General features: G+C 50.8%; 1 protein-coding gene across 2 annotated transcripts in view; it reads right to left on the minus strand.

Annotated features, from left to right (window-relative positions):
- GRIK1 (glutamate ionotropic receptor kainate type subunit 1) overlaps positions 1-20412 on the minus strand; it is a gene marked incomplete at its 3' end in the record, with an annotated part of 189967 nt that overhangs the window by 61987 nt on the left and 107568 nt on the right. For both annotated transcript variants that reach the window (XM_081138307.1, XM_081138306.1), the window contains exons 4-6: positions 19000-19181; positions 7379-7432; positions 4297-4470 (exon numbers count right to left, since the gene is read on the minus strand). In XM_081138307.1, the coding sequence (XP_080994433.1) occupies positions 4297-4470; positions 7379-7432; positions 19000-19181 (410 nt within the window). The remainder of the gene's footprint in view (positions 1-4296; positions 4471-7378; positions 7433-18999; positions 19182-20412) is intronic.

Here is a 20412-nt window from a genome sequence, read left to right on the forward strand (position 1 = left end):
CGTAAGTGAGGGTTTATTTCTGGGCTCTCTGTTCTGTTCCATTGATCTATGTGTCTATTTTTATGTCAGTACCATGCTGTTTTGATTATAGTATATTTGTAGTATAGTTTGAAATCAGGAAGCATGATTGTTGGTCTTTCTCAAGATTGCTTTTTCTGTCCAGGGTCTCTTTTGTTCTATATAAAATTTGTAATTATTTTTTTCTGGTTCTGTGAAAAACATGCCATTGGTATTTTAGTAAGGATTGCATTGAATCTATAGATTGCTTTGGGTAGTATGAACATTTTAATGATATGAATTCTTTCAGTCCATGGCCATGGTATATCCTTCCATTATTTATGTCTTCTTCAACTTCTTTCATTAATGTCATACAGTTTTCAGAGTACAGGTTTTTCACCTCCTTGGTTAAATTTATTTCTAGATATTTTATTCTCTCTGATGCAATTGTACATGGAACTGTTTTCTTCATTTGTCTTTCTGGGATTTTGTTATTAGTGTATAAAAATGCAACATATTTCTGAATATTTTGTATCCTGCAACTTTACTGAATTTATTAGTTCTAGTAGTTTTTTTGTGGAATATTTGGGGTTTAATAAGTATAGTATCATGTTACCTGCAAATAATGACAGTTTTACTTCCTCCTTTCCAATTTGGATGACTTGCATTTATTTTTCTTGTCTGATTGCTGTGGCCAGGACTTCTAGTACTATGTTGAATAAGGGTGGCAACAGTGGGCATCCTTGTCTTGTCCCTGATCTTAGGGAAGAAATATTTCAGCTTTTCACCATTGAGTATGACATTAGCTGTGGGTTTGTCCTATACGGTCTTTATTATGTTTAGGTGTGTTCCCTTTATACTCACTTTGTTGAGAGTTTTTATCATAAAAAAGATGTTGAATTTTGTCAAATGCCTTTTTTTCTGCATCTATTGAGATGATCATATAATTTTTATTCTTCCTGTGGTCTGTCATGTTGATGAATTTACAGACACTAAATCGTTCTTGCATCCCTGGAGTAAATCCTACTTGATCATGGTGTTTGATCTATGCAGTGTATTGCTGAATTCAGTTTGGTAATATTTTATTGAGGATTTTTACATCTATGTTTATCAGAAATTGGCCTATAGTTTTTTTTGTAGTGTTTTTTTCGTGTCTGGTTTTTAGCGTCTGGCTAATGCTGGCTTCATATAATGAGCATGAATACTTTCCTCCTCATATTTTTGAATATTTGATAGCATTAACCTGTGAAGCCTTCTGGTCCTGGACTTTTGTTTCTTGGGCGCTTTTTTGCTTACAGATTCAATTTTATTAGTAGTAATTTGTCTTCTGTAGAGATTTGCCATTTCTTTCTGATAGGGTCCTGGAAGACTGCATGTTTCTAGGAATTTAACCATTTCTTCTAGGTTGTCCAGTCTGTGGGAGTATAATTGTTTGTAGTATTTTTTCTTACAACCCTGTGGTGCTGGCTGTCACCTCTCTGCTTTCATTTCAGATTTTATTTATTTCGAGGCTTCTCTCTCCTTCTTGTTGAGTCTGGCTAAAGCTTTATCAATTTTGCTTATCTTTTCAAAGAAATAGCTTTTAGTTTCATTTACCTTTTTTTGTTTCTTTATCTATTTCTGCTCTGATTTATATTCTTTCTTCAACTCACTTTGGGCTTTGTTTTCCACTTTTGAGTCACTTTAGGTGTAAGGCTAGACTGTTTATTTTACATTTTTCTTGTTTCTTGAGCAGGCCTGTATCCCTGACGTTCCCCTTAGAACTGTTTTTCTTTGTCCAATAGATTCTGGATCATTGGTTTTCATTTTAATCAGTCTCAAAATTTTTTCCCCCTTGATCTCTTTATTAAGCCGTTGATCATTTGGTAGCATGTTGTTTAGTCTCCATGTGTTTGTGTTTTTTTCCAGTTTCCTTCTTGGTTTTGATTTCCAGTTTCATAGTGATGTGATCCGAGAAGATGCTTGACACTATTTCAATCTTCCTAAATCTACTGAGACGTGTTTTGTGGTCTGACATCCATAATGTATCCTGGAAAAGTTCTCTGTGCACTTGAAAAGAATGTGTATTCTGCTATTTTGGGGTGGAGTGTTGGGGTGCTTTCTGGACTCAGCAATCAGTGCTTGGACGCCCTTGTCTTGCCCTTTGACTTTTCTGTGGATCTGTCCCCCCCCCCCCCCAAAATCAGCCACCTGGGCTGGGAGTGGAGAGAAAACACAACTGCAAAATGGCCTCTTCGGATAAATAAAGGTCCATATTACGCTTTGCAGGATCCATTTCTAAGCTGTATCTGAAGGACTGTGGGGTCCCACTTGTAGTGGGCACTGCATTCTACCATTTTTTTTGAAATTGTATTGACATGAGCTGACATGGCTGCTGTCCCCACTTTCGTAGACCCCGGTGAGCCAGCCTCTTCTGATCTGATAGATCCCACCTCCCGTTTTGTGGTTTATAATAACAACAAGAAGAACATCAACAGCCCGAAGACGCCTCCCTTAGGTGAGATGACAGTTACAAACTCTGGGCAGAATGGGACCTTGTCCACCCGCTGGGCCTAGGGACTGGCTCTGCCGTCCCCCCCGTCCCCAGGATAGCCGTCTGCCCGGGTCACTGCCCAGTCCCGGGAGCACCTCACACCCAACCTGCCTCCAGTGTGAATCCCATGGCTCCGTCTCTCTCGCCCACTGGCCTTCCTCATACCAGTCGGTGCAGACAGGCCGTCTGCCAGCTCAGGCAACCGAGCAGGACACATGCTTTGCTGAGTGTTACATGTACTATCACCTGCCTCTACATGACTAAACAAACTCTTAGTGGTGCCTATCAGATGCAGGTGACGAATATTTGAGATTAATCCTGGATAGAAAACTTGCAGGGAGGTGGGGGCTGGTCAGAGGATTTTGAAACGCATTTGAACTCCCTGAAATTACAAATCCCAGGGAAGAGAAAACTGACCCCTCACTCTCTCGCCCACCCTCTCCCACCCCTTTCAGAGCCCAGCATTCCGGGGACACCCTCTGTGTGCTCGTTTCAGGTCACCGACGGCCCCTTGGCAGCAGGATGCGCCCCCTGACTCTCACATCATTGGTCCGTGTGAAGGGTTATTTCTGGCTTGAGAAACAAGTAGGGACCTTGAACTTGAAATCATCCAGAGCCACTTCATTCATTCATTTATTTCTCCTTTTAAATTGTTCCTCATTAAAAAAAGCAGGAAAGAAAAAAAAAATCCCAAGTTCATTTCTCTGTGAGATGATGTCTTTCAGTTATCAGTAAATTGCGTCTTAAAAGCCAGAGTGTTTCTTCCGATGATGGGGACAGAGAATGTGTTGCCAATTTAAGATGCTATTACCTGGCTGCCTTCCCCCCTTTCTTCTCCCTCGGATGACACTGTTCCTACACAAAAAGCTTTTTAAAAAAATGCCCTGCTATTTCCCTCATCTCACAGGGAGTTTCATTAGAGACCTCGCCGAGGGTGGGTGACAACGAAAGACAAATGATGTCAGGAGGAGCCCTGGAAGAGCCGGTCGCAATTTATCTGTTCAGCGGAGCAGCTCTCTCCCTCTCTCCCGTCGGGGGCGGGTTGGCACCTGCTCCAAGAGCGACACACAGCAGGCGTGGGGCACCGTCAGTGTGTGCGAAGGTGTGGCCCAGGTGCCCGGGTCGGGGAGCGTGTGGATGCAGCCGCTGTGTTCGAATCCAGTACTTTCCGCTGACCTGCTTCTCGCTGAGATGGGGCAGAAACCAGGAGGGCAACTGGTCCTGCTCAACATTTGTTTTAAATATGTATTTTTTAAATTGATTTTAGAGAGAGAGGGAGAGGGAAACATCAATGGGAGAGACTCAACATTGATCGGCCGCCTTCTGCAAGCCCCCTGCTGGGGTTCGAGCCCACAACTCGGGCATGTGCCCTGACCTGGAATCTAACCGTGACCTCCAGGTTCATGGGTTGACGCTCAACCGCTGAGCAGCACTGGCCAGGTGAGCACAGCTTTTATAGGCGGCTTCCTCCCCCCTTCTCAAGGCCACATTCCAGCGGCAAACTCTGGCTGGGTTTTTGCTTTGTCTCCATTTGGCCGACAGTGGACCGGGGTGGCTACCCTTTAACTATTTTTATCTGAGACCAGTACAGTCAGAAAGCCAAAAATAGCCGTTTTTGATATAACCATGCACAGCAATCCAAAAACATAAAAAGCTCCTCCGCCCTCCCACCAGTCAAGGCTCAGGTCATAACACTTCTCACTCTACAGAAGGCATGTGGGGTCCTCAACCGGCCCCCTGAGGAGTTCGAACACTCTGCACCTCACCGTCATCACGCCGTCCAGGAGCCCGGCCTCGGGCCGGGGCGGGGCCTGCAGCCTCTCCATGGACCACCTCTCCACCACGGACGACACCTGAGGGCTATCCACGTTGAGCAGCCGGAACCCGGTCATGTTCACGCCGCTGTACCGGTAGAGCTCCAGGTCCAGAGCAAACAAGTCCTGTGCGGCGGGGAAATGACAAGGTGGGGGGTGAACGTTTCAGCGACGGCAGAGGCAACCAACAGCCTACAGCGAAGACGCCCCATTTCCCCACCGTCTTTATGAAAGCGCATCTCCCGTTGCTTTGCTTGCAGGGTCCCTGGGAAACCCCAAGGCAGGGGCAGCTTTTGTCTTCACCCATTTTCGGCAGCACGGGGGAGGCTGGATAAACCCCGAAGCGGAACTTGGCTAATGGTACTGAGCATGCCCTCGGGCAGCCTGCACACCGAGGAGCTAGAGGGTTCTGCTTACAGGACAGAGCCACCGGGGCATCGGCAGGGCCTCTGTGCCCATTGGGTTCAATGCCTGTACTTTATAAATAAGGAAACTGAGTCCGCGGGTGCCGTGGTTGCCCGGGAAAGGCCGGCCGGTCAGTGGCAGCGCCCTCCCTCGTCATCGAGGCTTCCGGCCCCGCGTCTTGCAAAGGAGGTCAGCCCTGGAAACTGCGTGTCAGTTGACAGGAAGATCCCTTCAGCAGGAAGTGGCGCCACCCCCAGCACGGGGACCCCCGCACCCCACACAGCCAGGGCACGGAGAGTGCTCGCTGGGCACAAGCTCGGGGGAGGGCCTTCAGGGGACGAGCCGGGGCATCTGAGCGTGTGGGTGCGGGTGTCCTCTCAGGGGCCCGTTCCCTGCCCCCCAGCGGCGTCTCAGGAGGAGAGCTCGCCCCCCCCCCAGGTTTTCCATCACGGATGAGGCCGAGCGTTAACCAGGAGCGTGGGACTCGCCTCACATTTAAAATAGACACGGGTCCTAACTTCATCTTTCCTCTTCTATAAAAAGGCTGGACTGTAAACTATAGGATTAAAATATACAAATTAAATCTGAACCAAACTTTCAAAATATAATTTAACAGCAAAAAAATCCGTTCATAACCATTTCCCAACAATGAGGTCGCTGGATTAGGCAAGTGCCGCACAAGACAGCCCGTCATCTGTGACGAAGGTGTCACGAGGCAGGAGCCCCGTCGGGACCCCCAGGACGTGTCTGCAGGAGACGCTCAGGGGCCGGTTCCTCCGACCTCCCGGCCGGGTGCCCTTTCCCCAGACAGCTGGGTCGGGGGGCACAACCCTGGGCGCTCAGAGCTGAGCCCAGGCCCAGGAGGTGTGAACTGCCTTCCGAAATGTCGCACTTCCTTCGCTTGCACTAGGTCACTTTGTTTTTTCTTTAAGTTTTGCTAATACTCGTGGGGAAGGGCAGCAAGGATGAGAGGGCAAAGCCGGGCAGGATTCAGGTAAAACCAAAGGAAGGAGCCTAAACGACGAATGTAAAGGATAAATCCCAAGAACGGGCGATTCCTTTATCACAATGAACACAAGGAGCTACTCGGCCGCAGGAGGTCGGATGGACGGACGGACATGCGCAGAGTCCCTCATGGATTCAACAGCGCGATGTGCTGACCGAGGCTCCACCCACGGAGAATGGACAGTCGAGTCCGATTTCCAGGCCCCCGTGAGGGAGGGACCGGGAACCCAGGGGGTGAGACAGCCAGCCTGCCCTGCCTCAAGGGGCTCCCTGGGGACCAGCCGCTCCGTCCCACGGTTCAGGTTCTTTCTCAGATTTCAACAGAGCCCGTCTCGGGCGTGTCCCGTGGGGTTGGCAGAACCCCGAGGAGGTCGGGTCACCGTGAGTAAAACCCGGGTGTTCATGGTGCTGGGCAGGGGCTGTGCTTGTGGAGAGTCAGAGGGTTCCCAAGGTTCCCCGACCCTCCTGACAGAGTGACCAGGTGTCCCGGGGGGCGGCCACGGAAACGCCACGAGACAGAAGCTGGTTTCAGGACGCCTGCCCTGCACCCGCGCCCTCGCCCAGGCTCAGAGCCGGCGTGATTTGACAACTGCCCGAAGCCTTTGTCTCGGGATGTCCTCGGCATCCCTCGGGCCTCAGGCACCCCGAGTGAGGAGCGAGTGTGGCAGCTTCCGGTCCTTGCTCCAGGTTCCTCGATCTCCCTCGCGCCAGCCTGCCTGCCTGCCTGCCAGCTTTATCGGGCAGATGGGATTCGTGCCGACTCTCCCAGCATCTGAGTGGACTGTAGGCAGCACAGCCTCACGGGGGAAAGGGAGGTTGGTTCTGTTTCCCTCTCATGTCAGAAAGGGGGGGTGTGGGGGGTGGGGGTGGGGGTGTGGGTGGGTGTGGGTGGGGGTGTGGGGGGTGTGGGTGGGGGTGTGGGGGTGTGGGTGGGGGTGTGGGTGGGGGTGGGGGTGTGGGTGGGGGTGGGGGTGGGGGTGTGGGGGTGTGGGTGGGGGTGTGGGTGGGGGTGGGGGTGTGGGTGTGAGTGTGGGTGGGGGTGGGGGCGTGGGTGTGAGTGGGGGTGTGTGGCTGACTTTTGAAATTGAGCGAGAGCCATCACATCACTCTCATGTGCTAAATGCCCTAAATCATTCTTCCTCGATCTGATAATTTCTCAAAATTTAAGGTGTATAGTTTTTTTTTAACATTTCTTAGTCTTAAGAGTCATGATTTTTCTTGGGTGCAAAGCGTTCAAGGTGCAAAGCACCCCCCAAGCTGCTCTTCCTGACAGTCTTCACGACGCCCGGCAGGCGACCCCGCCTAACCCAGCCCCCGCTGGACACGGGCGGGTGAGCCAGGTCACTCCCAGCAGCAGGACGCTCGTCACTGCGCCTTCAGGGTACACGGAGATGCCAGCGAGGCTTCTTTATGAACAGTTCGCACTTCGACAGTTTCTACTTAATGGAAGTTTCATTTTAATCCCTTTCTGGATGCACATTTTTCAATGTTAAAAAAAAAAAAAGAAAGAAAGAAACCTGCTTCTCAGCATTTCTGGTCAGAGGATTCTTAGAAAAGAAGCCAAGTCCCCGTGACAGTGCCCCCCGGGACGCCGTGGGGCTGACGCTGTGTCTGCCACGCTTACCAGGGTCGTGAAGAAGTAGTGATAGTACTCGGTCATCATGCCCATGAACAGGATCTGCAAGAGAGACACGGAGGAATCAGAAACGGCGTGATCGTAAGAGACCAATAATTAGCGGGCGGCTGCAGCCGATTGGAAACGAAACAGGAAGGAGCCTCGGAAATCCAGACGCAGGAGAGGAAGTGGACCCACGGCCGACGGGAGCTGAGACCCGAGCCGTGACCGGCACCCGATGCCTCCTCAGGATGCTGTGTCTGACTCAGAGCAAAGCAATTGGACAGATGATCAGATTTAAAAATAGTTTGTGCTGCCAGCTGGTGTGGCTCAGCGGTTGAGCATCGAGCCATGAACCGTGAATCAAGTCGCCGGTTTGATTCCCAGTCGGGGCCCAGGCCCGGGCTGCAGGCTGATCCCCAGTGGGGGACGTGCAGGAGGCAGGTCAGTGACTCTCATCACTGCTGTTTCTCTCTCTCCCTCTCCCTTCCTCTCTCTCAAATCAATAAAAACATTTAAAAATAGTCTGTGCTGAACCAGTTTTACACTTGGAGTTGCCCATAACGGCGCAGCGGGGCCTTCCCCACCCAGGTTCCGGGGTGATCCCGGGGCAGGAGGCCCTGGCCGGTCCTCTTAGCTTGAGTCTCGTCACGACGCCACGGAGGAGAGCTCGCTGCGCCCCGGGTTAGCCGCGCCCGGGCGCAGACGCCCGTAAGTGAGGATCTGCAAATGGGTTTCCCTGAAGCCTCGCCTGTCCTCGCTGATCCTTCAGGAGGAGAGGATTTGTCACAGACGGGAGGCGGGATGTTCTCGCGCTCGGTGACCTACCTGGCATCTTGCTGGCTTCAGACATTCTGTGTGTCGTCTTGCATTTGGCCAGAGGGAAGGAGGCGGCGGGGAGGACACGGTTCCAGTGGAGGTGGCTTATTAACTGTGATCTTACTCTGGGATTCCTGGAAACGTGTCCACTGAGAAGAAAAAGTGCCAAATGCTCTGGAGATAGACTATTGCTTCTAAATCTCCTAACTCAAGGCTATCACCTTCCTCGGGGCAGGTGCCAGAAGGGCTATTTGAGGCTGTTTTGGTCGTAGTAGAGAAGCGAATGGAGAAGACTCAGAAATCGGACTCCACAGCGCAGATGCAATCTGGGTGCCGACGGGAGTCGGCTCTGGAAGCTCGGCACTCGGATAGTCACGGGGACGCCCTGAATCAGACCTTCTGAGGGCGGAGCCTGGGCTCTTGTATTTCAAAGCAATCGCTGAGAATCGCTGCTCTATGGAAACATTAAAGAGCAGGGACTTTCATTATTTCAAGTGAAAGATGGGTTGGGAAGGTCTGGGCTGAGGCAACCTAGTCACAGGAGGTCCTGGAAGGTGCCTAAGATGTGACCAAAGTGATTTTGCAGGAGAGGGGATAAGGGATGAAGAGGGTGCTTGGTGACAGCACAGGACAGGCCACCCGGAGGCCCTCTGCCCTCTGCTAACCTAGAAACCAGAGGAACAGTTGCTGAAACTGTAACGTCATGGAGATGACAAACGGCCGGAAACTCTCCCCATGAATCACGCGCCCAGCGTGGAGCTCGCTCCTGCCGCGATAACAAGACGGGGCTCACAGAGGGCTTTTCAAAGGGTAGCACTGCTTTGGGGCATCAATAACACTCGAAGCCCTGCCTGGCGAGGTCTTGTTAGCAGGTCTCTGATGTCACCGGAGCGTAAAGAGCTAACCTGCCGGGTCGGTCAGGAATCCAATTTTTCACTTCAGTCATTAGACGGTGTAATTGCAGCCAAGACTGGCTCTGGAGAGGGAGCTGGGCAGGTTTTACATCAAGACATAGAGCTGAACACTGAGGCTTAAAATATTGTTTCTGGAACTGAAAACAAAACACAAAGGCACCTGAGTTTTCAGCTTTCCACCTGGGCTGATGTTTCTTTTTAAATTTTCTTTTAGAGGGTTTTTTTTGGTTAATCCTACCTGAGGATATTTTTCCATTGATTTTTAGAGAGTGTGGAAGGGAGTGAGGGAGGGAGGGAAAGAGACATGGATTGGCTGCCCCACACGTGCCCTGCCCGGGCTGGGAAATGAGCCCTGGACCCTTCAGTGTGGGGGTGATGCTCTAACCACTGGGCACACCGGCCAGGGCCACTATAGAGGTTTTTGATCACCAATTGAGGGCATAGGCTTTAAAAATAAATGATATTGTTGTGGTGATGCACAAAACAAAAATCTAAAATATGACATCAAAGTCATAGAGAAGGGGGAGTAAAAATTCAGTCCTTGTAGAATATATTTGAACCTCAGTGCCTATGGGCTTAAACTGTACTGCTACAGATCAGGACGATATACATGAACCTCCGGTAGCCACAAACCAGAAGCCTACAGACACACAGCAGTAAGGAAAGGAGCCCAACCAAACACTGAGGAAAACCAGCAAACCCCAAAGGAGCTCAGCAGAGAAAGGAACCGAGCGGAGCTGTAAAACAACCAACAACGCAGCGAGCACACAGGTGTCAATAATCACTTTAAACGAAAATGAATCACACGCTCCGGTAAAAAGACATGAGGCGGCCGAATGGCTTCAGGAACACGACCCGTCTGCTGGTAGGAGACTCACTGCAAGTCTGAAGACACAGACTGAAGGGGAAGGGATGGAAGAGCAGATAGAAATGAAAAGAAAGCCGGGGTAACAAACTCATATCAGACGAAATAGACTTAAAACAAAGAATGTAAAAAAAGACATCACATGATGATGAAGGAGTCAGTCCACAAAAAGGCTATAACATCGTAAATATCTATGCACCTGATACACAAAATAATTATTAATAGACATAAAGACAGAAATTGATGGTCATACAATAATAGGGGACGTTATATCCCGTCACATCAATGGATAAATCATCCAGACAGAGAATTAATAATAAAATAATGGCCTTAAATGTCACATTAGACATTTATAGAAAATTTCATTCAAGAATTGGACAAAACTTTATTTCAAGTGCACGTGGAAGATTCTCTAAGATGGACCACTTCTTACACCACAAACAAGCCTCCATACATTCAAGAAGATTGAATTCCTATCGAGCGTCCCTCTGACCACAGTGGCATGAAACTAGAAATCAGCTGCAGGAAGAAAACTGGAAAAAGCACAAGTACCAAGTACACGGAGACTGAACAGCTGGCGAGGAAACAACCAGAGGTACAAGGAGGAAATCGGCCGACGATCACCAACTACCTTCAGACTAATGAAAACGAGGACACGGCCTTCCAGGATTCATGGGACACAACAGAACCAGTTCTAAGAGGAAGTTCATAGCTACACAGGCTCAGGAAGCAAGAAAAATCTCGAACAACCCAACCTCCCACCGAAAGGAACTAGAGAAAGAAGCGCAGACGGGACCCAAAGCAGACAGAAGGAGGGAACTAATCACGATCAGCGTGGATACAAATGCAATAGAGATTTATGAACACAGCAGAGAGGTCCGTGGAACCAGGAGCTCGTTCCTGGGAAAGATGGATGTACCTTCTGCCAAACTCATCAAGAAAGAAAGAGCTGAAATAAATAGAATCCTGAGGGAAGGAAGAGTTGTACTGGACACCACAGAAATGCAGAGGATCACTGACGGTGACCGTAAACAATTACACGCCAACAAACCGGACCCCGGGAAGACACGGACGCATTTCCAGAAGCATCCGACCTCCCACGGCTGCGCCAGGAAGAAACAGAAAATCCGAACAGGCCAACTACTCGCAACGGAGTTGAAGCCGGAATGAAAAAGCTCCCAGGGCACAGAAGCCCGGGACGAGATGGCTTCGCAGGAGGGTAAAGGGTGCAGTGCTTTTATTAGAAGCAACCATTCAACAAATTATTTTTATTAGTATTTTGCTGTAGCACCTGGAGGCAGAGATTCATTTGCTACGCCTCTTATCTCATGCTAGAAACGAGTTACGAAGATGCAGTGAGTAAACAGCTAACAGGGCCACCACGTTAGAAACAATCCTCACCTCGGGAGTGAGGATATTTTTTTCACTGATTTTTAGAGAGAGTGGAGGGGGGACAACATCACATGAGAGACACATCGATCGGTTGCCTCCCACACGTGCCCTGACCAGGGGTGGCGATCGGACCCACAACCCAAGTAGGTACCAGGTGCCATTGACCGGGGATGTTTTCGAACCCTCAACCCGCTGGTTCACAAGCCGACGCTCTCACCACTGAGCCACGCTGGCCACGGCAGGTCTACCACTTTTAATGCAAAAAGAACCCTTAGTTCCCGCAGGTTCACTTTTCACTTGTACTAGAAAAATCGCTGTTGCTGACTTTCCTACCTAGCGCCTGGGCCAGTGGATTCTGATTCCTCCCTCGAATCTCCTGGACATGGAGTGAAGAACCAGGTATAGTCTTGTTGGGCCACTGGCCTCTTTAGGACCCAGGTACATGAGAAATTTCCAGGTGAGAGTAAAGCCAAGGGCACCGAAGGTGGTGCCTTGAAACGTCGACTTTACAATGACCTGTCGCCCGGTAGCTGTGCGCTCTGTAAGGGAAACTGCTGCAGCTCACAGCGATTTTCTTCTCTGGGTGCTGGTATTTCAACTAAAAGTCATTAAGGGATTAAGAAAATGTCACATCAAGATAAATGCCAGTTTTTCAAATAAAAAGTATAATCATAATACGAGGAGTTTGCAAAACACGTTTCCCTAAGAAACGCCACCTCTTTGGATGCTGATACTGCACTTTTCCCCTGGACGGGTTGGGGGGTCGCTGACCTCGGCCATGTGCAGGTCTCCAAGGCGGCACTGTTGGCAGCAAGCTCTGGCTCTACTTAAATCACTTTGACGGCCCAAACATCACGTCCCACACACTGATAAGGAATGACGTGGCTGTACTATTTGTACTAACCCTCGGTGGCTTCCACTAATGTGTTCTTTTCATAGCGTTATCATTCCTAACAGAACTATTCTTGAGTAACCCTATGACACCCCATCATCGACTAGATAGCAGGTAGTCAAACCCCACCCTCTCGATAACATCGTGTGTCTGTAAGGGGTGGTGCCTCCTCGCCTTGATTTTGGAAGCCCCGTAGCATGGACACCTTCAGTGTCCAATTCCCCGACCTGAAGGGCACAGGAAGGATTGCATCTCCTGGCCCCTGGGCCCTGGGTGGGGCATGAGCTTGTTTTGTCCAAGGAGGCAGGAACGATTCTGATGTGTTACCTCTGAGCGCTCCGCCCTTGACAAGTGACCAGCGTGGTTATCAGAGTCAAAAAGCAGGTGTTTTGTCTGAACAAACACAATTTTTTTTTTTGGTTTTGTTTCATGCACCCTGCAAGGTATGTGAAGTGTTCTTATTTATGGAGAATTTAAGGTAAAAATTAGCAAATAGTAAATGACTGGGTCCTCTACTAAATGGCCTCATTTAATACATTGGAGTTTTTTATGGTATTTTATCTGCCTGTTGCCCGGGCACAGTCTTTAACACTCAGAAAACATCCAATATGAGTTCACTGAATAAATGGTGGAACCTACATCTCACAGAATCACCCTCAGGAGAAAGGATCTGGCTAATAGTCATGGGGGGAGGCGGGGGGAGCGGGAGGGACCCTTTGGTAACATCTCGAGTTTATCAAGGAATCTGATGGAAGCCATGGAGTCTTTCCCCGAAAAAGCCACTTTGAGGGGCCTGAGAGCTGAGCCTCCCTGATCCTGCTCCAGGCTAAAGATGCACTTTGGTGTCCAGATCTTCAAATCCTTCACCGATTCCGTCTGAATTCCCCCACCTCTATTTCAAGAATGACTTCTCTTTATCACCTGTCACAGCAAAATTTTAATGCAGCTGGAATTACTCCCTAGCGCATTTCTGAGGCATGTGGTTTTTATTACTAACTCTGATGGAGACAAATCCAAGTCCTTTCCCAGATCTACAATTTGGAGATTTTTGGGACTCCTCAAATGGGTGCCCCGTACACTAAAAATATGAACACATTTCAAAGCCTTGGGTACACTGTTGGTTATCCACAGAGGTCAATAAATTCATGTGTATATTTAATAACATACTCATATCTATGAACTGCTCCTCAGAACCAAGCTATGTGCTCAGGAAATGTAAATCAATTTTAATATCAGAGAAGTCTCATTACAATGAGAATGTGCTGCCAACGTAATTATATAATAAGCTATGAATTACCACCCAGTAGTATCAGCAGAGATTCATCATTCTTACGTTGTCAGAATGTATCCAGAGTAATGAGCTTATCACCAGGTAACTGTCTCAAAGGCCACCCAGGACTCTGGGAGCTTTAAACAATGAGCTGCTCAATTGTCTCCCCATTTATTTGAGAGCCTACTAAGTATAAGGCAATGTGTTAGCTCTTTATGTCTGGACTAGTCGGGATTTTTTTTTTTTAAGATTTTAAAAAATTGATTTAGAGAGAGGAGGAGAGAGAGAGAAACATCCATGTGAGAGCAAAACGTCAGTCGGCTGCTTCCTGCAGGCCCCCCGCCGGGGATGGAGCCCACAGCCCAGCATGTGCCCTGCCTGGGAATTGAGTTGGTGACCCCTCAGTGCACAGGACGCCCAACCAACTGCGCCAGGCCCGCCAGGACCGGGGGGTCCTTGATCACTTGCATGGATGGAAACCCAGCGCTGGAGGAACCTCAGCAGGATTAGAATCCAACAATCCTATTTTACAGATGAGCTGACTTGCCCAAAACAGCGTATTTTGAGGGCCTAGGAAACTCAGGTCATGGGCACGTTGGAATCTGGTTGGAAATTGAGGGTAGGCCCTGGAACACGTTTCTCATCTGTAACCTGGGATATTTTGAGAGAATAAGAATATCATTCCAGTCAAATGCGTGGTGTATTTTGGCACAGGGAATATCCATCCAATAAATGCAAATCTGTTCATTCTATTGAGGAAAGCGCAGAGTTTGCAACTGGCTCTCCCAACTTTCCACCTAAGACTCCAGCCACAGTTCTTTACGTCTTTAGAAATTAGCTGCCTGGTCTCCGACCAGCCGGCAGACGTGGGAGAGCAACACCAATGACATTCATTTTCGGGTCTCTCTTCCCCTCAAGGGGGCGGAGGTTCGAGGGGGTGGTTGCTGTTTTCACTTATTGCATCTTTATCCCCACCAGTCACGGCTCAGGGAATGTGTGTCGGCTGAAAGCGTGAATTTCTCTGCTGCGTGTCCACCACTCTCTCGACTCGGCCGTGGGACTGTGGGTACAACAGTGTTTCTTGAGGATCAGATGAGACATTTCGGATGTGTGAGTGAAACGGAACATGGGTAACTGAGGAAGGGCAAAGGTTTTCTAGGATGTGTCCCGGGCTCCAACACTGCGAGGACCCGCTGGGTCTTGGTGCGCACAGCAGCGGGATAGGGTATTTTCTTTTGTTCCTAAATCCTGAGTTGGGTTTAAAGTCCCAGGCCAGCCACCTGCTGGCCCTGCGACCTCGGGAAAGTTACAAAATTCTCTCTTCTCTCTGCCAGTTTCTCGAACACAGGCTTTTCTCATCAAAGTTCCATGAGTGACGCATTTCCCCCGCGTAGCTCGGGGCCTGGCGCGTAGTAAGTCTCATTAAACAGTCGGGTCTTTGACCTGTTCTATGTGTTGATGACTAGAAATGACAATCTGACTTAGTGGGTGCAGGTTCCAAACACAGGTTCTGTGTCTTCTGTCCCAAGGGATGAAGACTGAGGGTGGACACATGACCTGAAACCCACCTCCCGCCTCCCCTCGCCCTCCTCACAGCCACTGGGCACCACTTATGTGGGGAAGAATCGGCCACATAATTACACTTCCCAGCAGATGGAAGCCAGGCATTAAAAAATACATTTTCTCTCTGGCTTAGCTTTTATGTTAATTAAAAAAAAGAAAAAACACAACAGAGGGAAAAGCAATATAATTCTACAAAATATTCTGGCACTAAACTGTTTTATGGAGACTAATGGCTCATTACGATGCTATGCTCACTGCCATGTGCTGGGGGCTGGGGGTCCCTGTTCCGATGCATGTGGTCGTGTAAACAAGGCAGCGGGTTTCCCGAGTGGGAAAGAGCATGTTCACGCTCGCCCACCGGCCGCTGCGCAGCTCGGGGTTGCCCAGCCCCGCTGGACGGAGGACCCAGCACCCCCCCTCCCCGTCCAAGAACCATCAGGATCCACCTGCTGTCCAGAGAGCGACTTGCTTTCTTAATCCTATTATGGGATTTGCAAGCAGCTGTGCAGTTCTCCAAAGAGGCAAATTTATTTTCAGGAAGAATTGTAGGTGCAAATGCAGAACTTCTGGGGTCGCATAAAACTGTCCTTTTGAGGAAACAGGCGCAGAGGAGGGACCTGGCCGAGTGCTCGCTGGAGCTGAGCGGCCAGCACTCTGAGGGGGAGGGAGGGAGCCTGGAGATGACTTACGGGGGCTCCTAGCACAGGACACGGTTCATCCATCCACCTGGTTCATTCCTTACTCAGAGCTGCACTGGGTACGACCACGTGTCACCGCGGTGGGTACTGGGGCTTTGTGGGGACAGGACACAGAATCTCTGCCCCCTTGGAGGCAGCAGGACCATAGGGCATCTGGGTAGCGGAGGAGCCAATGTTCCGAACTGATTATAGATTTTCACTGGGCTGATTCAGCGACCAAGGGGAGCGTGAGGTGAGGTCCTAGGGAATGCGAGGGGCTCTGCCCCTGGATCTCTCAGGGGACCATCGAGGGGGCTTAGCTGAGGCTGATGATGGGAAAGAATGTTCTGGGCTGGAAACTGCAAGTGGAGAGGCAGTGAGTGGGAAGGGGCTGCTCTGGGACCAGCCGAGTCTCTATCAGAGGCCAGGGGCTGGCACGGGGGCAGAGAGAGGCCGGTCAGGTCGGGCTGGCCACAGATCTTCGCGTTGAGAGCAGGCTCCATCCGTGGTCCGTGAAATCAACCCTGTGAGCTTCAGGTTTCATTTCAAAGTAGGGGCAGTGCAGTTACACCAAGTCTCACGTGTGGATCGAAGGAGGTGGGTGCCCGCGGCCGGGGTGGTGCTGTTAGGGTTCCACATGTAGTTTTCCTACCCCGGACTCGTCTTTAAATCCTCCCCCCACCAGCCAGCGCCTGGGTACAGTGACACTCAGGAGGAGCGAGCGAGCGAGGGCGCCGCGTGGTGGCCCTGAAGGGTCGGCAGGAGCTGGTGGGACTTGGGAGTGAGGAGCGGGAGTTGGGGTCCCACCGGAGGGCAGGGAAAGATGGGAGCAGCGTCCAGGCGAAGCGGCAGGTGGCTGCTGGGAGGCGGCAGGTGGGAGGGAGGGGAGAGGACGCCAGGTGACCGGGTGGGTGGCAGGACATGCCCCGGGCAGTCGGGGCCACGCTCAGACTGCAGACACCGGCAGAGACACTTGGTTCCCACAAAGCCCCAAGTCTCGGCAGCTTAATCAAGTCTTGACATTTGAAATTCTAACTAATTTTTGGGAAATAACTTTTCAGATTCTCATCATATAGCACTTGTTCAATGTGAATAGAAATAATTGCTTTGCGAGAATAATTAGCATGCCCAAGAATAACTATAGACTTTTCCCCAATTTTACTTTTAGATAAATGTCAACCATCCTCCATAAAGTTCACTTGATGTCTTTCTCCTTAAGGATCATTAAGAAGCGGTAAAATATGACAGAGGTGCCGGGCATGCAGGGAAATCGTGAACATGTACACGGAAAAAACGCCAAGTTAACCCAGCCGGGAGGAATTTCTCAGCAATCATCTTAGTTACAAAGGAAATAAAAGCTACTGATACTAATTTCACCTGAGTGGTGGTGTTTTCCCCAGAGATGAAATGCTCACCCTTCTGAGGGGCCCTCCCAGGTCTGAGCACAGGGGCTCGGAGACCAGGTGGTGTGGGGGCCACGTGGCAGGCTGGCTGCTCAGTGGGACCCCGTGGGGGCGCCTCACCCGTCGGCGCAGCGTCCTCGGCTCTGCAGGGAGACACGTGTTGACCACAGGGGATGGGAGCTCGTGGGAGCTGCTCTATAGGGTCCCAGGAGTCCTCACGCCACTGGCCCCGGGTGGGCCCTCGGTAAAGGACATACACCTGCTTCTTGCCTTTCCCTTCTCAGGTAAAGGAGCTGGGCTGAGTGGCGGCTGGAACCCGGACCCTCATTTCTGCTCCACATTCTCCCCAGTTACTGGTGTACCTGTGGGGCGGGGTCTCTGAGTTTTGTTGACCAGGGCTCATGGACAGGTGATCCCACAGAGCACGCGGGCCTCGTTTTGACCAGAAGAGAAAGTCCTGGGGCTTTAGTATCACTTTCGATGCATCACAGCTCCCCGGAGGGTCAAGTGGAGCCCCATCAGCCCCGCGGGTCTCCTGTGCCCATTACCCGTCAACCACGCCCCGCACCCCGACCTTTAGGCCAGGAAGTGCAGTGACAGTTTGTCATTTTAAATTCTTTTTAAAAACTGATTTTAGAGAGAAAAGAGACAGGGAGAGAGAAGCATCAACTTGCTGCTCCACTTATTTGTGCTCCATTGGTTCGTTCCTGTATGTGCTCTACCCAGGGGTCGAACCCGTAACCTTGGTGTATCCGGACGATGCTCTAACCAGCTGAGCCACCTGGACAGGGCCAGGTATGTGTCATTTTAGATAAGAACCTTGCCTGATGCCACTGTGACCACTTAAGCACACCCATCAGGCCACGTGAATATAACTGGGCTAGTTTTCCCCACGTTCCCCCAAGTTCAATGCCCTGACCTGCTGTTAATGCCTCGTTCTGACCACCTGGTGGCCTTCCCACCGTCCTGGGCTGTGCTCATCCCCCGGCCTCAGCCCTGCCGCACTCAGGCCACACCGTGCTCTGTGGTGGGGCCGCCCTGCGCGTTATGGGATGTTTCCAGCACCCTGGCCTCTACTTTTCAGATGCCTGTGGACAGTCCCTGTCCCCTGTAGGACGATGAAAATGTCTCCAGATGTTGCCAAATCACTCGCGTGAGAACTAGTTGTTCACACTTTATCTTTTTTCCAAATTCTGAATTTTCTTTCTTGAGCACAAGGCCAATGCCACGTCCTGAGGTGCTCAGGAAGCTTACTCTGTGTGGTTATTATTTTAACATCACCATCTTCCTTTACGTAGGATTCCACAATTTACCCAGTGCTTCCACCCCCCGCTGTCCCCGGAGACGAGTGCGAGGCCGCCCCCCGTCTACGACAGGTTAGCAGAGAGGAGCCTCTTCCCCGTGACCGTCCCTCTGTCCCTCTGTCCCTCTGCCCCTCTGCTCGGAGTCCTGAGTGTTGGACAAAAGTCCTCCACAAGGGAGGTGCCTCTGGGACAAGGCAGGCGCTGCGCACGGGGCTCTGGCTCAGTCTTTCCAGGGATGTAAGAAAAAGAGAGAGAGTCACCTCGCAACGCCCCCCACCTCTGCGGCAGGGCCCCCCCACGTCCCGATGTGCGCACGGGACTATCTGCCTCAACTGCACAGCGGCGGCTTCAGTGAGGACCCCAGGCCCCAGAGCCCCTGGCCTGTTAAAGGGCCTGAAAATGAAAATTTCCAGCCTGAAGGAGCAGCTGCAGCCCTCGGGCTGTGCCGAGGGAAACCAGCCGGCGTCTCTGAGAAGGAGAAACGAGCGATTCCCTCCCTTGCCCGGCCCCGGCCCTGCCCTGGCCCCTCACCTGCTTCAGGATCCCGGCGGCCGCCCGGTGCGAGCAGTCGAAGATCACGTAGAACTCCCCGCCCTCCTTCATCTCCTTGAGCAGGGGCTTCGCGTCCTTGCTGCCCGAGGGCAGCTGCCGGATTTTGATCTTGATGTCGTACCGGGAGGGAGCTTTGATGAGCTCTTGCAGGCGAATCAGACCTAGGAAAGTCCAAGGGATATTTGTTTATTGCCAATTACAGCCAAACCCAAGTCGTCCCCAGGATGCACCGGGAGGCCACCTACGCGAAGGTGACACTGCCGACCTCTCCCTTCTCGCCTCCTTTCCCGGTGGGTTATGCTGTTTGCCGCTTGTGGGGGCGCGTGGCCGGGAGACACGCTTTCCCAAGCGCATCCTGAACTCATTTGGGTGCCACTGTCTCCTCCCATTTGCAGCCAGCACCTCACATTCTTAACAAGTCTGAACCTCTAACGCTTGTGTCCATCAAAAAAAATTGCCTGACGTTTCCAAAGGTGCTCGATGAAGCAGGCGACACCTGCTCCCCTAAGAAGCCACCGAATCCTGGAATTTCTCGGGGCTGTGAGCCTCTGCGGGCCACTCATCCGGTTTCTACGGAACAACTGTTGGCCGGCTCATTAGTCGGGCGGCTCCGCGGAATCTCCCTGTTCTTGCCGTAGAGACTCCTTACAAATGGTTCATCCTGTTTCCTTCCTAACAGGGTTGCATGCTGAACTGGGGAATCCTTTCTTGATGAAAAAAAGAGAGGCCATAGAATTTTTAGAGATTATGATGATAAAAGTAGAAATTAACGTTCCTTAAAACCGCACTATTGGTAATTGGAGGAAAGTGTATAGAGCCAGCTAGGGCGGCTGAGAATGTCCAATTTGCCCGAGTGGGACTCTGTGAGCTGAACCGGGTTTATTGTTTGTTTTAAATATATATTTTTTATTGATTTCAGAGAGAGGAAGGGGGAGAGAGAGAGAGAAAGAGAGAGAGAATCAGTGATGAGAGCCATCGATCGGCCTCCTGTGTGCCCCACACTGGGGATCGAGCCCCAAACCTGGGCATATGCCTTGACCAGGAATCCAGCCGTGACCGCCCGGATCATGGCTCGATGCCTAACTGTTGAGCCACACTGGCCAGGGCTGTAGTTGTTTTTACAGTGAGAGAATCGCAGACATTAGGGCAAACGTGGCCACACGGTAACTGCTGTATCTGGAGGAAGGCTGTTTAGGGTCTCATTGCACATTTCTTGCAACCTTCCTCTAAGTTTGAATCTTTCTAGAGAAAAAGGCAAAGCTGTAGCTATAAAATAACCTCGGTGCCTCCCTTTCCCCCCTCCAGTGCCAGGAATGCACTTAGAAACCTCACCTTTGGTTTGGAAGGTGCCTTAGAGCAAGGGGCCTGCTGACGACACACGAGTTTGGGCCG

This window comes from Miniopterus schreibersii, assembly GCF_964146895.1.
Source record: "Miniopterus schreibersii genome assembly, chromosome: 5".
In the NCBI taxonomy this organism is placed as follows: domain Eukaryota; kingdom Metazoa; phylum Chordata; class Mammalia; order Chiroptera; family Miniopteridae; genus Miniopterus; species Miniopterus schreibersii.